Here is a 20,398-nt window from a genome sequence, read left to right on the forward strand (position 1 = left end):
GAGGCGGAAGAATCAGAAGTTTAATAACATCCCCAGTTACAAAAAGAGTTCAAAGCCAGTATGAAATACATGCTACCGGGTCTCAATAGTAAGAAAAATGAGAGAGACAGAGAGAGAGAGAGAGAGAGAGAGAGAGAGAGAGAGAGAGAGAGAGAGAGAGAGAGAAAATAGATGTTTAAAATTTAAAATAATAAGAAAATGTAAAAATTATTTTAAAGATTTTCTTATTTGGATATATTTATTTTTATATGTATGAGAATTTTGGCCTGCATAGATCTGGGTTCCACATGCATGCAATACCCACAGAGGCCATAAGAGGGCATTGGATTCCCTTGGACTGTAGTTACAAACGGCTGTAAACCTCCATGTGGGTGCTGGGAACTGAACCCTGGTCCTCTGGAAAAGCAGTCACTGTGTTTAACAGCTGAGCCAGCTCTCCAGCTCCTAAAATATTGTATGAGTTTTAAATGAAGGTTTTTAAACCAAGAAAGTGTAGTGTCAATACCCAAAATCTGGTAATAGGGCTGAATTAATGGGTACGAGTTTAAGACTGCAGCTTATAGCCATGTGGTTATTTTTCCTTTGGTAAAGGAGATTAAGCAAATGGAAGGACAGGAGCTATATCCTCATGGCTTCCCATCAATGGTCTAGCTCAGGCTAACACTACATTATCAGTGACCACAGTCTGACGGACCCTGGATGCTGTTGGCTGTAAATCTCTTGGATCTGCCTGAGAGCTCCCTATCCATCTCTCTTCCTCTACATTTCTCTGACCTCCGCCTCTTCCAAGAAACCCTCCAGTCCTTCCAGGCCCCAGACTGTGCTCCTCCCAGCCACACCCCATTCAATGCCTCTACACCCCTTACAAAGATGTGACATAATTCACCCACAGCCGTCTCCGCTCTCCAGACTGCCCTTTTGTCTTCTTTAGCAGGTAGGAGTTACTCAGTAAACGTGTGTTAGGTGCTGCACGTGTCTATCAGGGTCTTGACAGAGACCGGGCAGCATATTCAAAGGGACACTTGTGAGCAGGACATGGGAAGCTACCACACTGTCCCATGCCTGCAGCAGAGAGGCTTCCTGGAGTCCAGAGAGAAAGCCGGGGAGGGCAGCCTCGTGTGAGAGGAGCAGCCAGCTTGCGGGGGGGGGGGGGGGGGGGTTCAAAGGAAAAGACTGGACGAGAGGTAACTATTCCACCTTTGCCCTCCCTGCCCGTCTTCTCCAGAGTAATCCTCCAGTGGCTAAGCAGAGCCTAACCAGATATCAGGAGATGTGAGGCAGTTCCTACAGGTCAGCTCCCCAGGGCACAGAGCAGCGTGCAGGAGGCCCGAGCATGATGGTGCATTTCTTCTTGTGTGTAAGGTGTCCGTTATCCTCAACCAAAAACATGGGGGTTTCCTTTTGGCATAAGTAGACCTATTTTTACATTCCCATCTGTTGACCGTGCTGACCGGCCTATTCGCTCCTCCATTCTCTACCCTTGGCCTTGCCTGTGTCCAGAAGGCTTTAGTTTACAGAGAGATCCTCAACCTTCCTCATGCTGTGACATTCTCTTTAATACCGTTCCTCAAGTTGTGGGGACCCACAGCCAGAAAATTATTGTTGTTGCTACTTCATAACTGTAATTTTGCTACTGTTATGAATTATAATATAAATATCTGTGTTTCCTGATGCTCTAAGGTGACCCCTGGAAAGGGTCATTTGACCCCCAAAGGGGTCGGGACCCACAGGCTGAGAAATACTGGTCAATAGCTTTCCTTGTCCCGTGGCCTCCATTTGGGTTTGGTGGTTGGATGCTGTTGACAGGTTAAGGGTAGGAAGGAAAGCGAGTCGACCTATTAGCCCCATACTGTCTCTTTTTTGGGTCATTTTCTTCATCATCTTCCTTTCTGCTGGAACATTCTGATAGGCTCTCTTCTGTAGCTGTGGTTCTCACGGGAGTGGTACTGCTCAGTCATGTCCCTTCATCTCCACAGGTTTTCACTTCCTGAAGTCGCTCATCTCCGGTTCTCATCTGCCTTGCTGGGTCGCCTTCAGTCTGTTTGCAGCTCAGAAAATACTCAGTTTACTCAACCTTCTCACAATAAATCCTTCATGTGAACTCAGTGTTTCCTGATGGATTCTGACTAAGATGAATGGGGAAATACTGATCTGTGACCCACTTGGTGGAAAAGGAGAACAGACTCTCTGCAGTTATCCACTGGCCTCCCCATGTGCATGGGACACAGGTGCACCCCCAGCCCCTATGCACACAAAAATAAGTAAATAAAAATGTCAAGTTATATGAGGAGTGGAATAAAGAACTGAGAACCAGGATCAGTCTCTCATCCTGCGAGTTGGTCAGCTCACGCTCTTCTTGTGAGTGGACGGACACGTTCAGTGGGACAAAAATCAAAGATGCAATCACAGTTTCTTCCCTTCTTCTTCCTAGAGATGTGGGGACCAGAAAGTCTTCGGTACTGCTCAGAAGTAGAGGACCTGCCTAGAATTCATGAGGTCCTGGGAATTCGATGTCCAGGACTGAGAGAGAGAGAGAGAGAGAGAGAGAGAGAGAGAGAGGCGTCCCTTTTACCAGTCCAAGGTCAAGTGACTCACAGCTGAAACTGTGATTCGTGAGGCAAGTCAAGCCCGAGAAGTGGTCAAAGGCTCCTTAATGAAATACAAGGATTAATGTTTTAAAAGCACGAAGCTGGAACCCTGCTAATGGGATGACTATGCTTTCATCATAGGAGGCATATCAAAGACAGGAAGGTGGGTTATCTCCGGGAATTAGTTTACCCTGGGAGGGTGACTCCCTGGGTCCACAAGGCACACCACATTCCAGAGATGAATAAGACCGAAAATAAGAAAATAGAGCTAACACAGCTTGGAACAGTTGCTGACAGAGAGTGTTTAAAAACACATTCATGCTGACAGACTGAGGAAGTCAGAGCCTAAAGCCCGTAGTTAGCAAGGGTTAGAACGCCCCGAAATATGTTTCTTATAATCAAGCTCACACACACAAACCAAGTTTTATAAGACTGTCGGGCTGTGTGGGTGGAACTTACTGTGTAAGGAATGGGGCCGTGCAATTAAGGATAATTCCAAACCACGGCTACCTGTAGAGGTTTTTATTGGGGGCCTTTCTGGTCTACTTTATAATAACAGAAGTAGGTATTCTAATGATAATCCTCCCGTCACCGATGCATTTTTAAAGGGCTTTCGTAGGGAGCACACCTCAGAAACAGATTTTCAGAAGCTGGCCTCAGGCCTCAGGGCCGTAGTGAGAGGGTCATTGGAGCATGGGAAGGAACTCCATCTGTAGAACAGAGGCTCTCTCTCCCTTTCAAAAATTTATTTATTTTGTTTGTGAGTGTGTGTGTGTGTGTGTGAGAGAGAGAGAGAGAGAGAGAGAGAGAGAGAGAGAGAGAGAGAGAGAGAGAGAGAGAGGAGAGGTGGGGAGAGGGAAGGAAGAAGAGGAGGATAAAGGTGAGGGAGAGAGAGAGAGAGATCGGAGGACAGCTGTGGAAGTCAGTACTCTCTTCTACCATGTGAATCCTGGGATTAGGCTTGGCTCCTTTACGCTTTGAGCCATCTTGCTGTTTCCAGAGAGATGTTAGGTATTTTCTAAACAAAATTCACAGGCAAATACTTTAAACTTATCTTACTAGATCTTGGGAAGACTTGTATCTTTGTTGATAGGTGAGTGTCTTTTTAAAGAGAAAATTAACGAGTCTAATCCAGTCTTCAGTAGCTCTTCAGAGTCCTCCTGTTGTATTTTGAGACAGTCTCTCACTGGGACCTGGAGATCACTGGTCAGTTGGAGCTGGTTGTCTTGTGAGCCCCAGGGACCTGCCTTTTCTGCCTCCCCAGGGCTGGAATTACAAACTAGCATGTTTCATGTTTTATTTTATTTTAATGTTTGAGGTAGGGTCTCATTGTGTGGTTCTGGTTGGCCTGGAACTGGCTATCTATATCAGGTTAGCCTTGAACTCACAAAGATCCATCTGCATCTCTCTCAAAGGTGTTGGGATTGAATGTGTATCATGTTTGCCTCTGGCTTTTTCTCTGTGGGTACCGAGTATGCACTCAGGTCTTCGTGTTTGGGAGGCAAGTGTTTAGCAAGTGACAGTGCTAGCTCCTTCGTCCTCCAAACTTTACTTTTGCTCCAGAATAACTTGGTTCCTGTCATTTACTATTTACATGTCCTTTCTATCCAAGCCTGGGTCCTTGAGGTTACAGGCAGATGTCAGGATGCCGTTTGGAACCAGGCGCTTGAACTTGTTGCTAGGCGGCTGTGACATGCACAGGGACCCAAAAACTGGGCTGTAATTTGCTAGCTACTGACAGAATAGTTTTAGTGTTATTTAGGGTCCTAACCAGGTGGATGTGAACAAAACGCACATGGGGAAAACAGTATTTTCATTTTCATTAGCTACTGAATGAATCTGAGCGGCGTCTTTCACCACGTGGGTGGATGACACTTGGATTTGCAGTAGCGATCGCTTAGCTACAATTGGTACTTTAATGTCATAGAATTTTCACAGACATCCTCTGAAGTCAGCCTTTTTTTCAAAGTAACACTAGTTTACTGCCGAGAACGGCAATCAGAACTTCTCACTGAATCAATGCCAACGACACTTTACTACATCACAAATGTGTTTTTATCTTCAGAACGTTAGCAATCACTTTTCAATGTGATTGGTTTCCTAGGGCTTTGCATTTGGGACTCTTAATGCGTTTAAAAACAACGTTCTGAGGGAGAGGCCCTATTAGCTCGCCAAAGGAGTCCATGGCACACAAATCGCCGGAAACTTTGTGTAAAATAACTTCTAAGGTTTATTTCTGCCTTTAAATATATGAAGTGGACAGGTGGACCTGCCAGCCAAGGAAGGCAACCAGCTAAGTCAGATCCGAGTCTTATGAGGTCTAGTCATCATCCTAATGCGGTAGGAGTGTGAACACTTGAACCATTTGCTAATTATCTTAAAAACCAGCCTAGAAACGTCTTCTGTCTTCTTAACCCAGCAAGGCTGTGGAATCTGGGTTCTCCTGACTCAGACTCCCAAAGGAAGAACAAGTCCATCTCTCCATTGCTTCATTTTTATTTTTGGGCAGTCTGATCGAAGCTCCGTCAGCACAGCGTGTCCTGGCCACAGCTGCCGTTGGGCTGTTTGTTGTGGGTGCCTTGATTTTGCTACAGTTTTCCTTCTGCCTGGGCCCTTTGCTTCCCTGACACCTCTTCGTCCCTACACTCAGACTTGCCACCTCCCAATACGCCATCATATTTTGAATCCACTAAGGGATTAAACCACTGAGTCAGAATCCTTGTGATCTAATCAACTCTCCATGATTGATTGGATCAACCAACTGGGGACCTTCGACATGAGTCATGAGCATATTCACAGTAGATTATACTTTGTTTGTGGAAAGACATAGGTCACATATATAAAATGGTCCTTTGTGTTTATTCTTTGGTGCTAGATAGACTTTGCTATAATTGAGTATGGACAGAGTACCCCCCCCCAGAAAAAAAGGCTTGGTCCCCAGGACAGTGCTTTTAGGGGTAAAATGGATCTTCGTAAGGCAGGGCCCACTGAGAGGTCCTAGAACCTTGATGTCATGTTCAAAAGGATTGTGAGACACCCTCGCCCCACACCAGCCTGCTGGTTAATATCCTTTCCCCAATACATTATTAGTATAGTGTTATGGAAAGATTTAATAGAAAAAAAAGTTAATTCACTGATCATTAGGAGACAGTTTCCACAGTTTCCACAGTGCTTTTTTTTTTTTTGTCATGAGACACAGTGGATTAATCTGGATACTTTAAGTCATTGAAACCTCTGTACTGATCTGTGTTGTGGTCACAACAGAGGGGGGGAAGGACAATCAGGAGTTCAAGGTCATCTTGAGGAACTTAGTGAGTTTGAGGCCAGTATGGAATGCAGGAGACTCTCTCAGAAAACAAAACCAACAATGAAACAAACAAAAAAGAAAAGGGGGGGGGGGTTGAGTAAAAACATTTAAGTGTGAAGAACATATTGGAGGTCCAACGTCAATTCTCAGCACCCCTCCTCCCCTGAAGATCTTTGAAGCCGTCTGTCTACTTATTTAATAAATATTTGTAAGCAGTGGTGAAGTTAGAATTGGAACCAGATGCCTGAGAGTCAAGGCTTTTCCCATCATCTGTCTCAGGTCAAGAAAGGAATGAAACGAGGCCTGGAGAGACAATGGCTCAGCAGTGGAGAGCACTGGCTCTTCCAGAGGACTTAGATTTGATTCCCAGAACACATAGGGTGGCTCACAGCCATCTGCTAATTCCAATTTCAAGGGATCAGACTTTCTCTTCTGGCCTCATTGGGCACCAGGCATATCCATGATCCACGGATATACATGCTGACAAAACAACCATACATATAAAATTAAAATAATATTTTTTTAAAAGAAGGAATGAGATCCTGGCATGATACTTAATACCTGCAATCTCAGCACTTGGGAGGTTGAGGCTGGTGGGCTCAAGACCAACCTGGGCTACACAGAATCCCAAGCTATCTTCAGTTACAGAGTTAGACTATGTCAAAAAAAAAAAAAAAAGACAAAGAAAAGAAAGAGAGAGGAGAGAGAAGTGGAAAGAGATGGAGAAATGGAAAAAGAAGGAAAGGAAGCAAGAAAGAAAAGCAAGAGGAAAGAAAGGAAGGGAAGGAAGGAAGGAAGAAAAAAGAAAGAAAATAATTCCAGGGCTAGAGGTGTAGCTTAGTGGGTGAAATGCTTAGCTAGCCTGAATGAGGCCCTGAGTCTGATAACCAGCACGTTATAAAACCTGGAGTGAGGCATAACTACAGCCCCAACACTCAGGAGGCAGGGGCTCTATTCAAGGTCATCCTGAGCTACCTTGTGAAACTACCTAGTGAGTCTGAAGTCAGTCTGGGCTATATAATACCGCATCTAAAAAGGAAAGAAAGAAAGAAATTGGAAAGGAAAAGAAAGAACACAGCTAGGGCAATTGATAAAGTTACAGTAGATTTAAAACAATAAACAGTGAATGTCTTATCTTCCTGTCTCCAGCACGAGGCCAAGTCTGGAAGTCTAAAGTCCAGGGCTCCTTCCTCCATATCCCCAGTCTACAATTCCCACACCAGGGCAGGAAGTTCAGAGTTACTGTGTCTTGAGGGCTGCCAGTCCTTGTTTTAGAGGTTATCCCCTGGAGGAGCTAAGCCGAAGCTGTTCCCCAAGAGTTTTTGTGAGTTCAAGAAGGTGGCTGGGCCACCCAGAGTGGAGCCTGTACACGTTATCATCAATGGACAGCTCACCTGTGTTCTGTCTTTGATACACTTACTATTAGGCCTGTATAACACACAGGCAGTGTTACACAAAGTTTTGTTTAAACTATCATCTATTTAACAAAAATAACTCCTGTCAAGGAAGTTAAGTGACTTAGAAGGTACGGGAAACCAGAACTACCACCTGTTCTGTTGAGTCTTATGAGGGATCTCTCTGTGTTCAAGGCCGCCCTGGGCTACAGGAGGTTGAATCTGTCTAAAAGAGAAACAGAGCTCATACAAAGGTGATCCCAGCGCTTGGGATCCCATGTCTTTAATCCTAGCACTAGGGAGGTGGAGACGGGAGTGATACGGCTGGACAGAGTGAGGAATATAAGGAGGGAGAGACAGAAAAGCTCAGTGTAGTCTGAGGTTTCGGAGAGGTGATGCAGTCTGCGGACTCAGGGACAGTGCTTTGGTCTGAGCACTGGTAGAGGTGAGAACTCTCTAGTGGCTGGATGCCCTGCTTCTCTGATCCTTCAACTCTCACCCTCTGATAAGCTGACGCCAAGCCAAGTTTTTTTTTTTTTTTTTTTTTTTTTTTTTTTGGTTTTTTTTTGGTTTTTCGAGACAGGGTTTCTCTGTAGCTTTGGTGCCTGTCCCGGAACTAGCTCTTGTAGACCAGGCTGGCCTCGAACTCACAGAGATCCGCCTGCCTCTGCCTCCTGAGTGCTGAGATTAAAGGCGTGCGCCACCACCACCCGGCTTGACTCCAAGTTTTCATTAAGACCAATTAGAATGTGTGCTACAAATAGAAGTGCAGGGGCATAGGAAATGGATCCCGTCCAGGCTCTGGGGCAGACATGGAACCCTAGCCTCATCTCTTCCTCAGCAAGTCTGAATGGTTTTCTCCGGTTTTTCAATCAGAGCAGGAATCAGGGCACTTTCTGAAAATGCCAAGAGAGTAAATACGGTGGGCTTCACGGGCCATATGGTCTCTGCTTCATCTCTGCCATAGCACTGTGGAAACACTGACAAGTGACATACACAAGCATGGCTATGTTCATGTTCCGATAAAACTTTAATTACACACATACTGAATGTAATTGTATATCCAGAATATACAAAAAAAAAAAAAAAAAAAAACAACCCTTAACTCATCAGGACAAGCAACCCACATAGAAAGTGAGCATGAGTGTGTGGGGGGGTCTGTAGTCCCAGCCTGGCTACAGAGTGGAATTCCACCTTAACAACCTCTTCAAAAAAAAAAAAATTAAAAAGCCAGTGGGGTGGTGCATACCTATAGTCCTGACTCTTAAAGGCAGAGGCTACATGGTCAGGAGTCTAAGGCTAGCCTCAGCTACATGGTCAGGAGTCTAAGGCTAGCCTCAGCTACATGGTCAGGAGTCTAAGGCTAGCCTCAGCTACATGGTCAGGAGTCTAAGGCTAGCCTCAGCTACATGGTCAGGAGTCTAAGGCTAGCCTCAGCTACATGGTCAGGAGTCTAAGGCTAGCCTCAGCTACACAGCAATTCTGAGAGTAGCCTGAGTCACATGAGACTCACAAACAAACAAGCAAACAAGAGGGCTCAGTGGTTGAGAACACTGGCTGCTCTTCTAGAGGACCCCAGTTTGGTTTCCAGCACTCATACTGAGTGACTCATCACTGCCTGTCACTCCAGGTCAAGGCTCCTCCAAAGGCACCCAGGTACATAACCTCCCACCCAAATACACATAATAAAATCCAATAAAATCTTTTGAAAAACTAAACCCAGAAATGGGCAAAGGGCTTGGACACTTTTCGACAACGGTTACTTAGACAGTAACCAAGGACACGGAATGATAGTTGAAGTTGTTAATTGTTAGGGAAATACAAACTAAACCCACAGTAAGACACTATTACACATTTAGAAGAATGATCAAAATAAAAATAGCTATGGTACAAAATTCCTGACGGAAGAAGAAAAACTGGATCTCTCATACATTGGTAGTGGGGATGTAAAATGGAACAGACATTGTGTATAGATCAATCTAGCCATGTCTTATTGTGACTGGTGTACACGTGTCAGATAATCTACAAGTGACTTTCCTGAGAACCTACTTCATAGAAATGAAAACTGTTTATACAAAATTTTTGTAAAAAAAATATTTCTTTGGAGATAATCTACAAGTCCTTTAGCAGGGGAGTGGCTGAAAACTGTGGTACATCATACAAGAGGATACTGCCCGACATGAAAAAGGAACAAATCCTCACCATGTGCAACAACTTCAAAGGCTCAGGAGGCCATGTGGATGAGCAGGAAAGCCAATTGAAAAAGTTAAGGGCTTTATGATATGATTTGTTTAATGTTCTTATATAGATCTAAACTATGACCAAGGGCAGGTCAGAGTTGGCAAGCACCTGGAGGGAGGCAGCTGCATATGGCCCTAAAGGAAGAGCAGGGATGCTCCATTGGGATGGAACCTTCTCCATCTTGACTGTGATTGGGTCATATAGTTCTCTGTATACGAAGACATGGTAAATTGCACACAAACAGAAAAGACTAAGCAACTGGTGAGACATGGGTAAGGTCAGTGGTCTCTTCAGTTGTACCGTGTGTTCCAGGTGTTCATAACAGTAGATATCAGGGAAGCTGTGTGATAGGTGTTTGCTCTCCCTACATTTTGCAATTCAGCAAGTGCACAATTATGTCAAAAGACACTAAGCTTACACACACAACACATACACACCACAGACATGTGAACACACACACGTGAACACAGCAGCTTTGTTCATAACAGTAAGAAAACAAGAGCAGGAACACCCCAGGAGCCCATCAACAGGGAAGCAGAGAAAGAGGCTGATGCATTCATATAACACACTCAGGAATTAAAAGGGATGCTTCAACACCAATGAAAATCACAGTCGTTGTTCCAAGTAGCTTGAGCTGGAAGATGACGGAGTCAGAGCAGGAGCAGGTGAAGCAAGGGTGGCTTGGGAGGGGAAGACTTCAATGCTTTAAACTTTGAAAGGGATTTGGATTGTATGATCACAAGATCTCAGCAAATTTATACAACATCTGTGCACTTCATTATATGTGAATATTACATTTTGAAATCTAAATGAATAGTAAAATTATTTATTATATGTGTGCTAGAGTACTGGGGGAATAACTGACAGCTGCAATTTCTTCTGACTTGCACTGAAAAGCTAGGTGATAAGAGAGCGGAACCTCTGTGGCTGGTGCTTGGTAACACAGTGAAGTTACGTGACCTTCGCTGTGTGTTTAAAATCTTCCCGACACAATGGCGAAGGCTCCGAGTCTCATCTAGTGTAGACCCTGCTTGAAATACTCTATTCTCCGTGTGAGCCAGAGACTGCCCAACAACACAGGGAACAGAAGTTAGTTCCTGAGTTTTATTTAGGTTCTAGAATGTTTAATGAACACAAACATCGGAGAGGGAGAGAGAGAAAAAGGGAGGGAGAGAACATGGTTTTCCCCGTGTTTTTTAATAATAAAAGTATACATAAGGATTAATAAAATGCTCATATGTTGGGAAGTTATGGAATGTCTTTATTTAAACAGAACAAAATCATCTCCTCACTTATTAGTTCAACAACAATGACAATTGGATTGGCTTTATGTTTCTCCCAGAGTTGTGATAAATACTGCAGGAAGTTAAAGAACAATAAGCTTGCTGTGTTGCTCTGAGAATACAGTGTAACATCTGTGCTTGCTGAGAGAAGCAACTACTTCAGAGTGAGCAGGCGCAGACACACTTTTGGGATAGCATGCATTGCATATGCTGTTATTTCAGCACTGGGAACTGAACCTAGGGACTCATGCACAACAGCCAAGTGTTCCATCACTGAGTTATATCACCAGCTCAACTTCTTGGTATGAATGGCATCTAAATGTTCTCCATTCTTTTCTACCTTCAGTATCTTTTGGCATCTTTTTATCAACCATCCCATTACCAAATATGCAGCCTACGTTCCCGTAAACTGTGACTACTGGCCAAAACTTAACAGCTGTAGCTAAATTTGTTAGTTGGACACAGCTGTTGGAGGAGGTGGCCGCTTGTTGGTTCCTGGCCACCCAGCAGCTTAGACCTGAAATAATCACACAGAAACTGTATTATTTAAATCACTGCTTGGCCCATTAGCTCTAACTTCTTATTGGCTAACTCTTACATATTAATTTAACCCATTTCTATTAATCTGTCTATGGCCACGAGGCTGTGGCTTACCAGCTAAAGTTCCCAGCATCTGTCTCAGGTGGCAGATCCATGGCATCTCCCTGACTCTGCCTTCCTCCTTCCATGCTATAGGCCAAGCCAGTTCTTTATTCATTAACCAATAAAAGCAACACATAGACAGAAGGACCTCCCACACCACACAGCTCTCTCTTGAACACACACACACACACACACTTATTTATGTGTATTATAAATATTTGTATGTATTTGTGTGTATTGTATGTATTTGTGTGCACATGCAAGCATATGTATGGGTATTTGTGGAAGCCAGAAAAGGATGTTAGGTTCCCTGGACCTGGAGTTACACATGGCTGTGTAACCCAGTATGTTCTGTGACCACACAACCCAGGCTTGCCTCCAACTTTGGCGACCCTCCTCTTTCAGCCAGGATTAGAGATATGAACCAGCAGCTCAGCTTATGCTACAAATTTCTTAGTGGTCATGTTATACTTAAATTAGAAGTAGCCCATCCCTTCTCTCACCACGAATCTCAGAAATGTCTCAACTGCCTTTCTGAACACATGAGTTTCTTTCTATTACCACACACCCATACACACCACAATGATTTAAAGAAGAAACTCAATAGTCACCAAAGATTCTCCGCCAAGACTGAAGACTAAAGACATACTGTTCCAAATGCTCTCAAAACTCAGAGCAAATGCACTGCCATGTGGGAACCTATACGGCAAAGTCCCCTCTTCTCTCTCCTGCTGCTCCTCATTGGGTTTGTTTTTCAATGTGCAAACTTGTGGGTCAGATGTGCTAAGTATGCATCCTGCACTTGCAAGGAGGAGGCAGGCAGCTCTCTGTGAGTCTGAGGCCAGTGTGTTCTACACAGTGTAGCAAGGCAGCCAGAGCCACACAGTGAGACCATGTCTAAAAACAACCCCCCCACACACACACACAAAGCATGCACATGCCAAAACAAAAAACAAAACCCAAACAACAAAGCAAAACCCAAACAGAAAGGTGTGAATATGCTAGGCAGGGCTGGGCATGCAACTACTAACTGCCCTGTAATTACAAAGCTGTCTCTAAAATGCTCTCAGTCTTCAGAGACACTCAATAGAGCTGCTACATATCATAAATGAGGCTGAATTTTTCAAACAGTAGATCCAAGTACTAGACTTTAACATGTTATTACCTTGCTCATGAGGTAATTATTTTTATGTTCTCTGATGGTAAGTCTACATAGGATCAGCTCCAAAGAGGTTTGTTTTTTTTTTTTTTTTAGCTCACATTCATTCTGCCTTATTCTACAATGCCAATGCATATTAATATCCACAATCTGGAAATCCAAAATGCTCTAAAACACGAAACTTTCTTAGTGCTGACATGATGTCATGAGTACAAAACTCAACACCTGATCTTATGTGCTAGGACACAGTTAAACACAAATGACCACACTTAAAATAGTGCATAAAAGTGCCTCTAGGTTATGTACACAGATGTGTATTGTTTGTTTTTTTAGAGACAGGGTTTAACTATGTAGGTCTGGCTGTCCTGAACTTGCTCTGTAGACCAGGCTGGCCTCGAACTCACAGAGAGCTTCCTGTCTCTGCCTCTGAGTGTTGGAATTAAAGGCGTGAGCCACCAATGCCCAGCCATAAGATATGTATTAAACATAAAAATGAATTTCAAGGTTAGACCTTGAGCCCATCCCAAGATCTTATAATGTACCTGTAAATATTCTAAAATCAGGGGGAAAAATTGAATTACAAAATCATTTTGGTTCTAAGCATCCTCGATAAAGAATATTCAACCAGTAAATCTTTGCTATGCACAAAAAGATGAATTTAGATTTGTTTCCTTTATTTCTTGATTGTATAGCCCCTGCTACTAACTCTTTGATTTTTAAACAGCCAACACCTTTCTCCTTAGTCCCGCTGATCATCATCAACTAGAAACATCTTTGCAGACTTTCAAGGGCCAACCGGACAGGACTCACACCATTCCTAACATTAGGAGGGTCAAAATGAAGAGACCTTTATACAAATCTTCCAAGCTAAAATTCCATATTTTAACCTTATACATGAATCAAAAATGGTTTGTTGCTGTTCTTTTATGCTTTGAGACAGGGTCTCATGTAGCCCAGGCTGGCTCCTATACTCCAAGCTGACACTGAACTCTATAGATTGTCCTCCCTCTGCCTTGGGAATTAAGGTGTTTGTTGTTGCTGTTTTCTGTTTTGTTTTGTTTTTTTTTAAAAAAAGATTTATTTATTCATTATGTATACAGTGTTCTGCAGGTCAGAAGAGGGCACCAGATCTTACTACAGATGGTTGTGAGCCACCATGTGGTTGTTGGGAATTGAACTCAGGACCTCTGGAACAGCAGGCAGTGTTCTTAACCGCTGAGCCATCTCTCCAGCCCTTTCTGTTTGTTTTTTAAGGCAAGGTTTTGTTTCATAGCCCAAGTTGGCTTTAAGTTTACAACAATCCTGCTGCAGTTCCCTGAGTGCTCAGGTTACAGGTGTGAGCTACCTGCCCTGCTCTATTCTTTTTTTATATTATTCTTTTGAGGCTGAATTAGAAAAATGAGACGGACATGTGGATTCTGAGAAACTGAATTTCTCTAACAGGGAATGTAAGCAACAGTTTCTCCCTACACTTAGGTTATCTTTATCTAACATTCTGAAAAGTGATTAGTGGAATTCAAGGGCCAGGCTTAAACATGTTCTAAGAAAAAACAAAAAACAAAAAACATTCCTTCCACCGACACTCTGCTTCTGGCTAACCAGGAGATTCCAGGCAGGAAAGAACTGGGGTTTCAACTGTGCTACAGGGAAGAGGCCACCAGGGGCCAGCAGTGCACGGAAGTGGCCTAACAGAGGCCCCTTTATATTCTAGCACAGATATGAAAATATCGTTCAACGAAACAGATTCAGTGAGTCAATAGGATGGAAAAATCAGTCCAACATCTTTAGATGTATGAGGAGCTAAATGGGTTATAAATCAGGAAAAGGTTTCATTTCGATTTTGCTTGGATTTTTTATAACACAAACACACAGTGCTGGGAGATAGCTCAGTCTGGGAGGTGCTTGTTACACGACCATGCAAATCTGAGTTTGGCGCCCAGCACCCAAGCAGACATCCCAGTGCTGGGGAAGCAGACGTAATCCCAGATTAGCCAACGAGACTAGCAGAATCAGTGAGCCCCAGATCATAATGAGAGCCTATCTCAAAACACAAAGTAGGTGGCTCTTGAGAATACCACCACAGGCTGACTTCTGGCCTCCGAAGGCACATGCACACATGCAGGCACACCTGCACACACATGAACATGCAGATATATCCACATAAACACACCCACGTGCACTGGTATTAAGACACACACAGAATACAGTCATGGAATAAGATCGTATAAGAAATGGTAATTTGATAACTAGAATCAATTCTTGATATTGTATAGAAACATACACACAAAGTTATATGTATATGTATATGTATATATATATATATATATATATATATATATATATATATATATTGTTTTTTTACAAAGAAGCTGTGATGATTTTTGGCTCAAAAGTATGATTTTCATTACAAATCCTATTTATAATCTTTAAGAAAAGTTTGGTATAGGGTATATATATATATAGGATTTATCTTTTTGTTGTCATTTTGAGAGCAGCTGTATATCAACCTGGCCTTAAATTTGCTATATAGCCAACACTGGCTCTGAACTCCTGCTCTTTTTGTTCTACATGTCATGTGCTGGGATTACAGATGTGTCACATCGGGCTTCTATGTTTAATATTTTTATTTGTTTCTCTCTCCTAGCCTTACCAATTAAAACATTACAGTAGTCATTAAAAGTCATGGTAATTATCCCTGCATTGATGATGTCTCCTGACACCTAAATGTAACTGTCCCGTTCCCTAGCATTTCATATCCACAGTAACACCTCGTCTAGACGAGTCAAAGGCTGGGTCTCTTGAGACAGCAGTCCAGAGAGCATTCACATAAAATGGAGTCCTTACCCCCTTATGTGCAAGAGTTTAACCTAGTCTTTTGAAAAAAGCTAGCACACAACCTGTTATGTAAAATACTGCAGAATGTTCCATGCAGATAATAAGCTGATAGGGTGTTTCACCAAATGTTTCAAGTTACAATGACCTCACTGTCTTAATCATTTCTGTTGACAATTTCTTCTTCTTCTCCGGGGTCACAGACCATCTGATAGACATAGCAGCTGAAAACCCGGTTGGGTTTTTGTTCGATGTGCAGCACCAAGTCTCTGTCAAAGTAGACTTCATGGCTATATGTCTGTAATGAAATCACAGTCACATGGGGGTAATCACAGTCACAGACATAATCATGTGTCACCAAAATATCCTAGCACCTACCCCAGGAACCTTTGTACGTACACAGATGTGGAAGAGTTGTCAAAAACGAACTTTTTACAAAGAATGGATTTTTCTGTGCATGTAGATGACTAATAGAAAATACAGAACATTTAGACACTGGAAAGAGCTGTGGACTCAGGAGCCAGAGTACCAGCTCACTGCACACCGGCTGCATGAGCATGTACACATTCACGCGCTCCAGTTCCTAATGATGGGAAGGGCTGGGGCAGAAGCACGCTGTTCCTTATAGCATTTATGTGAGTGTTGGGGATCCAAACTTGAAAGTGCCGTATTTCACAGCAACTGAACCATCTCCCCAGTCTCCTGAACCTTGTTACTGTCACCACTAACTCAGTTCTGGGTGGTGCAGGGTCTCTACCCAATCTGCAACGGCCTCAGGACATGCACATTTTATAACACTTGTAAGAACAAGTATTCCCAAGCGCTGGAAACCCAGCTTGCTCAGATACTGCCTCTTATTAACTAGCTGTGGGAGATAATTACATTATAATTTCATTTAAAAAATGTTACCAAACTTAAAATTGGAAGGAAAATAAAAGACTATGTTAAGGAAATTACATGTCTCAAAACCCACAAAGTTTTATCTTCGAGGGAACTGATAAGAAGATAACCCTAATGCTAAGAGAAAGAAAGTTTAAGAAGTAGTTATTTTGTCTTGCATGTGGGGCAATAACGTCTTTCATGTTGTCATGGCACCGGTCCTGAGTGTGGACTGATACAGACGTGTCCTAACAAACGGCACCTTTAAAGGAAACTCTTACAACTTAGTACTCCAGTGGTTATACGTACCACATCCCACGACTCCACTAGCGGGATGCTCTTGAGTAAGGTTCCGTACTCGTTACAGTGGAAATCCAAGTGCGCTTTTCCCTCGGCATCTATTTGAGTGACAGCCACTACAGACAGCAAGTCCAACTCATCCTCATAGTCCACAATTTTGAAAGTCTTGGAGACAGATGAGAGCAGGGCCAATTTCAGTTAATGAGTTAGGAGTATTCGTACATTTTAAATTTATTTGTTCTATCCTTATGAAAATATAATAGCAGGAGGAATAAGTAGGTGAGAGAATCAGTAGATATGTATCTCTATGTATATACCTGTAAAACATGGTATATACCAGATTTTCAGGTGTTAAGCACTATCCTGTAGACTTTGGCAACAGAACCAGAAAGAACACTGGATCCCTGGGCATGGAGGCACAGGCCTTTGCGGGATGCTCAGTTCATCCTTAATGACTGACTAGCAAGTGCTCTTGACAGCTGAGCCACCTCTCCAGCCCAAGAGTAGTGCCAGAACACCCTCAACCTTATGGCTCCCAAGTGTTTTCTTTTCCCGTTGCTTCCACAGGGACTGGACCCAGGTGCTCTCGCACGCCAAGTGAGCACTCTACTGCTGAACTGTAGTCATCGCTCGTCTTGGAGAATTGGCCTTTTAAAAGCTATTTATCTTAAAGAGAAAAGCGTCTCTGTGTGTGTGTGTATATGTGTGCACGCGCGCGCGCACGCACACGCGTTTGCACACACATGGAGCGCAGAGGACAACTTTTGGAGAGGAGTTCTCTCCTGCTACCTTGTAGGATCCAACAACTGAATTCAGGTCACCCAGCCTGCACCAGTCTGTGCAGGGCTTCTACCTGCAGAACCCCCTTGAGAGCACACCTCACAGAAACAGTAAGTTAATCGTGCCTTCAAATTATTTTGGCACTATAAACTTGAGTACGAACTGTGTAGAAGATCCCAGTAAGAAAAGAGAAGGTGGGGTGACAGTGACCAAACAACAAATCGCCCGCCGGCAGTGTCCCTTATCCAGTGTCCACCCCGGGCCTGGGAAGCTTTCAGCTGAACGGGAATGCCTGCTGGCTCGGCCTGCTATCATGGACTAAAGAATACCTCTTGCTCCGGGTCATCATCCAGGAGGCTGAAATTTCTTTTCACCACACGTCCAGAAGCTGTAACGGTGATTACGTTTTCGTTCTATCGGAGGGGAAAGGAAAATCAGGACACGCTCCGTTACATGCAGTCGAAGGCAACAATCCTCAGAAATGTGGTAAAACCAGCTGACCCTTCCCAACACCCACAGTCCGTCAGCTGACTGAGAAAATTCCAAATTTAATTTAAATCTAATTTTCAATCCTTCACTCAGTGAAAAATAATTTATTTTAATAAAGGTTTTAATTGGATAAAATGTTAGAATAGGCAAAAACTAATTAGTTAAAAGTTAGACTTGCTCTTCATTCATCCCTCTGACTCTGCCTTTTCATAACAGAGAAAAAATAAAGGTGGATTTGCTTTCAGAAACACCCCTCTTCAAGGGTCTCAGCTTATACACTAAAGGAAAAATAACAGCTACCTACAGTTAATGTATGGTATCAGTTAATGTATGGTATCTCGTTTTTAAAAGATTTATTCTACACCTAGTCCTAAATTTGCAGTTATTTAGAACCAAATATTGACAATTCGGCAATAAAAAATTTGAAGAGAAAAAAAAAAAAAGAAATGAGCAAGATAAACTCAGTATAATCAACTATCTTCAACTCCTATCCGTGAGTGGGGAGTAGACCAGCTACTCACGCAGACAAGATGAGCAGATCCTGCACAGCTGTGCTGTCTGCAGCCAGGCAGGAAAACATGCATATTACAAGTTACCTAGACAGTTCTATAGAAAGGACATAAAATATTTCTGACTTACTCTGTCTTCTCTATTGGCCCAGATGACAAAATCTTCAGAGACCTGATGCTGAGAACTATTATTTTCTACCTCACTTAGCTTCAAGACTCTGAAAAGGAGTAAGAATTGTAAGAATTCAAGACTGCAGAACACCATCAAGCTGCCAAAGCTGACCTCCAATGAAACTCAGCAGAGGAAAACTGCAGCAGCTCCCTCCCCCATTGACCAGGCTGTGCTATTGATCTCGTCACCGACACTCACGACCTCCTCACACTCACATCTGTGAGACAGAAACGCGCTACTGAAATAGGTAACACGTGGCTTGCTCAGGCCGAAACCATTGTTCAACAAGTTTACTGACGACACCATGCCAACCTCAGCTGTCCCTGCAGCAGGCCCTGCGTGTCTCACCCTAACATAGAGCAGATAGTTCCACTGCTGTGTCTGTACAGTGCACAGCTAAGAACAGCACTCAGCGTTGCCAGTGATTGAGACAGGACAGCAATTAACTGGAAGGCAGAACTTTTCAAAGAGAGTAAAATCCACACTCAACAATACCATTTTTTTAGGATTGTATTTAAGATTTGGATTTGTAGAGATAAATGATCTCATGGGTCAAGTTGATTAATCAAGAGAAAAGAAAATAATCTGCTTCCCACCCACAGAAATCTGTTCACATCATTAAAAAGCTTCAAAATCACAAATTCTCAAACCTCTACAGTCCCATATGCAAAGAGAACAGCAAGGAGAAGCCACAGTGGCAGGGACAACTGAAATTTCCCATTGACAACAACAACAAAAAATCAGATAATGTTTCAGACTGATAGATGATTTTGTCAATCAGTAGAAATATTCAAAGGGGCTGATCTTTTAAGACCTGGGGAGAAGCCAGGCTTGGTGACACCTGCCTTTTATCCTAGCACTCGGGAGGCAAAGGCAGGTAGATCTCTGTGAGTTCAAGGCCAGCCTGGTCTATATTTTAAGTTCCAGGACAATACAGAGAAACCTTATCCAAAAAAAAAAAAAAGTTTCTGGCATGAGAGCTCTGGGTTAGTGTACAACCAGGGTGGAGTTGAGCAGGGGGAGAACTAGAATCAAACAGAAGAAATTCCTGAGTGAGAAGACAAGACCTAAATGCTGAGGTAAGCAACAGTCAGTGGAGGTCTGGGTAGAAGATGGAAACCATGGGAGATTACAACAAAGACGCTGAGGAGTAGGAGAACATAGCTGATGTCAGAGAAGCCACATGAGGGCCATTTTAAGGCAGAAAGGTGATGTGAAAGCAAACAGTACACAAACACCAGTCCAGGAGCTCAGAACAAAGGCAAACCACCACCTTTCTCTAGGGCACCAGAGACTGGACCAGGAACTACATCTCCAGTACCCCTTCCCCATTTTTTTTTTTTTTTTTACAAACAAGGTTTCACAAAGTTGCCCAGGCTGGCCTTGAACTTGCCATCTTCCTGCCTCGGCCTTTTGGGCAGCTGGGATTTCAGGCCTGTGCCACCTGGCTCAGTGATCTTCTTTCTCACCAGTCCTACAAAATGAAGACCCATTTAGGTGTGTGCCACACTCCTATAATCCCAGGATTCAGTGCACAGAGGCAGAAAGGCTGTGAGTTCAAGGTCAGGCTTGGCTACAGACACTTGCAGCCAGTATGAGCTACACACCAAACCCCTAAGAATCTGCCTTAAAACAAAGCAAACAAAACTCAATGAAGAAAGGATAACCTATAATTCCCTTCCATTCATTCACATACCATCAATCAAGGAACTTATGTGCAATACTTACAGACAGTAAAGCTAAAGTATAAAACCAGACTCTGGACAAGTCTCTCAGGAAATACTCTGCCCAAGCAAATTTTTCATAAAATTAAAATGGCTACA

General features: G+C 43.2%; 1 protein-coding gene across 2 annotated transcripts in view; it reads right to left on the reverse strand.

Moving 5' to 3' along the window:
• Nucleotides 1–10,682: 10,682 nt before the first annotated feature.
• The window catches only part of Dcaf17 (DDB1 and CUL4 associated factor 17), a 29,528-nt gene continuing 19,812 nt past the window's right edge, over nt 10,683–20,398 (reverse strand). For both annotated transcript variants that reach the window (XM_057755120.1, XM_057755119.1), the window contains 4 exons: nt 18,534–18,621; nt 17,735–17,818; nt 16,635–16,790; nt 10,683–15,744 (listed from right to left, as the gene is read on the reverse strand). In XM_057755120.1, the coding sequence (XP_057611103.1) occupies nt 15,604–15,744; nt 16,635–16,790; nt 17,735–17,818; nt 18,534–18,621 (469 nt within the window). In that variant the 3' untranslated portion in view covers nt 10,683–15,603. The remainder of the gene's footprint in view (nt 15,745–16,634; nt 16,791–17,734; nt 17,819–18,533; nt 18,622–20,398) is intronic.

The sequence above is a fragment of the Chionomys nivalis genome, chromosome 22 (genome assembly GCF_950005125.1).
Source record: "Chionomys nivalis chromosome 22, mChiNiv1.1, whole genome shotgun sequence".
Taxonomy (NCBI): Eukaryota; Metazoa; Chordata; class Mammalia; order Rodentia; family Cricetidae; genus Chionomys; species Chionomys nivalis.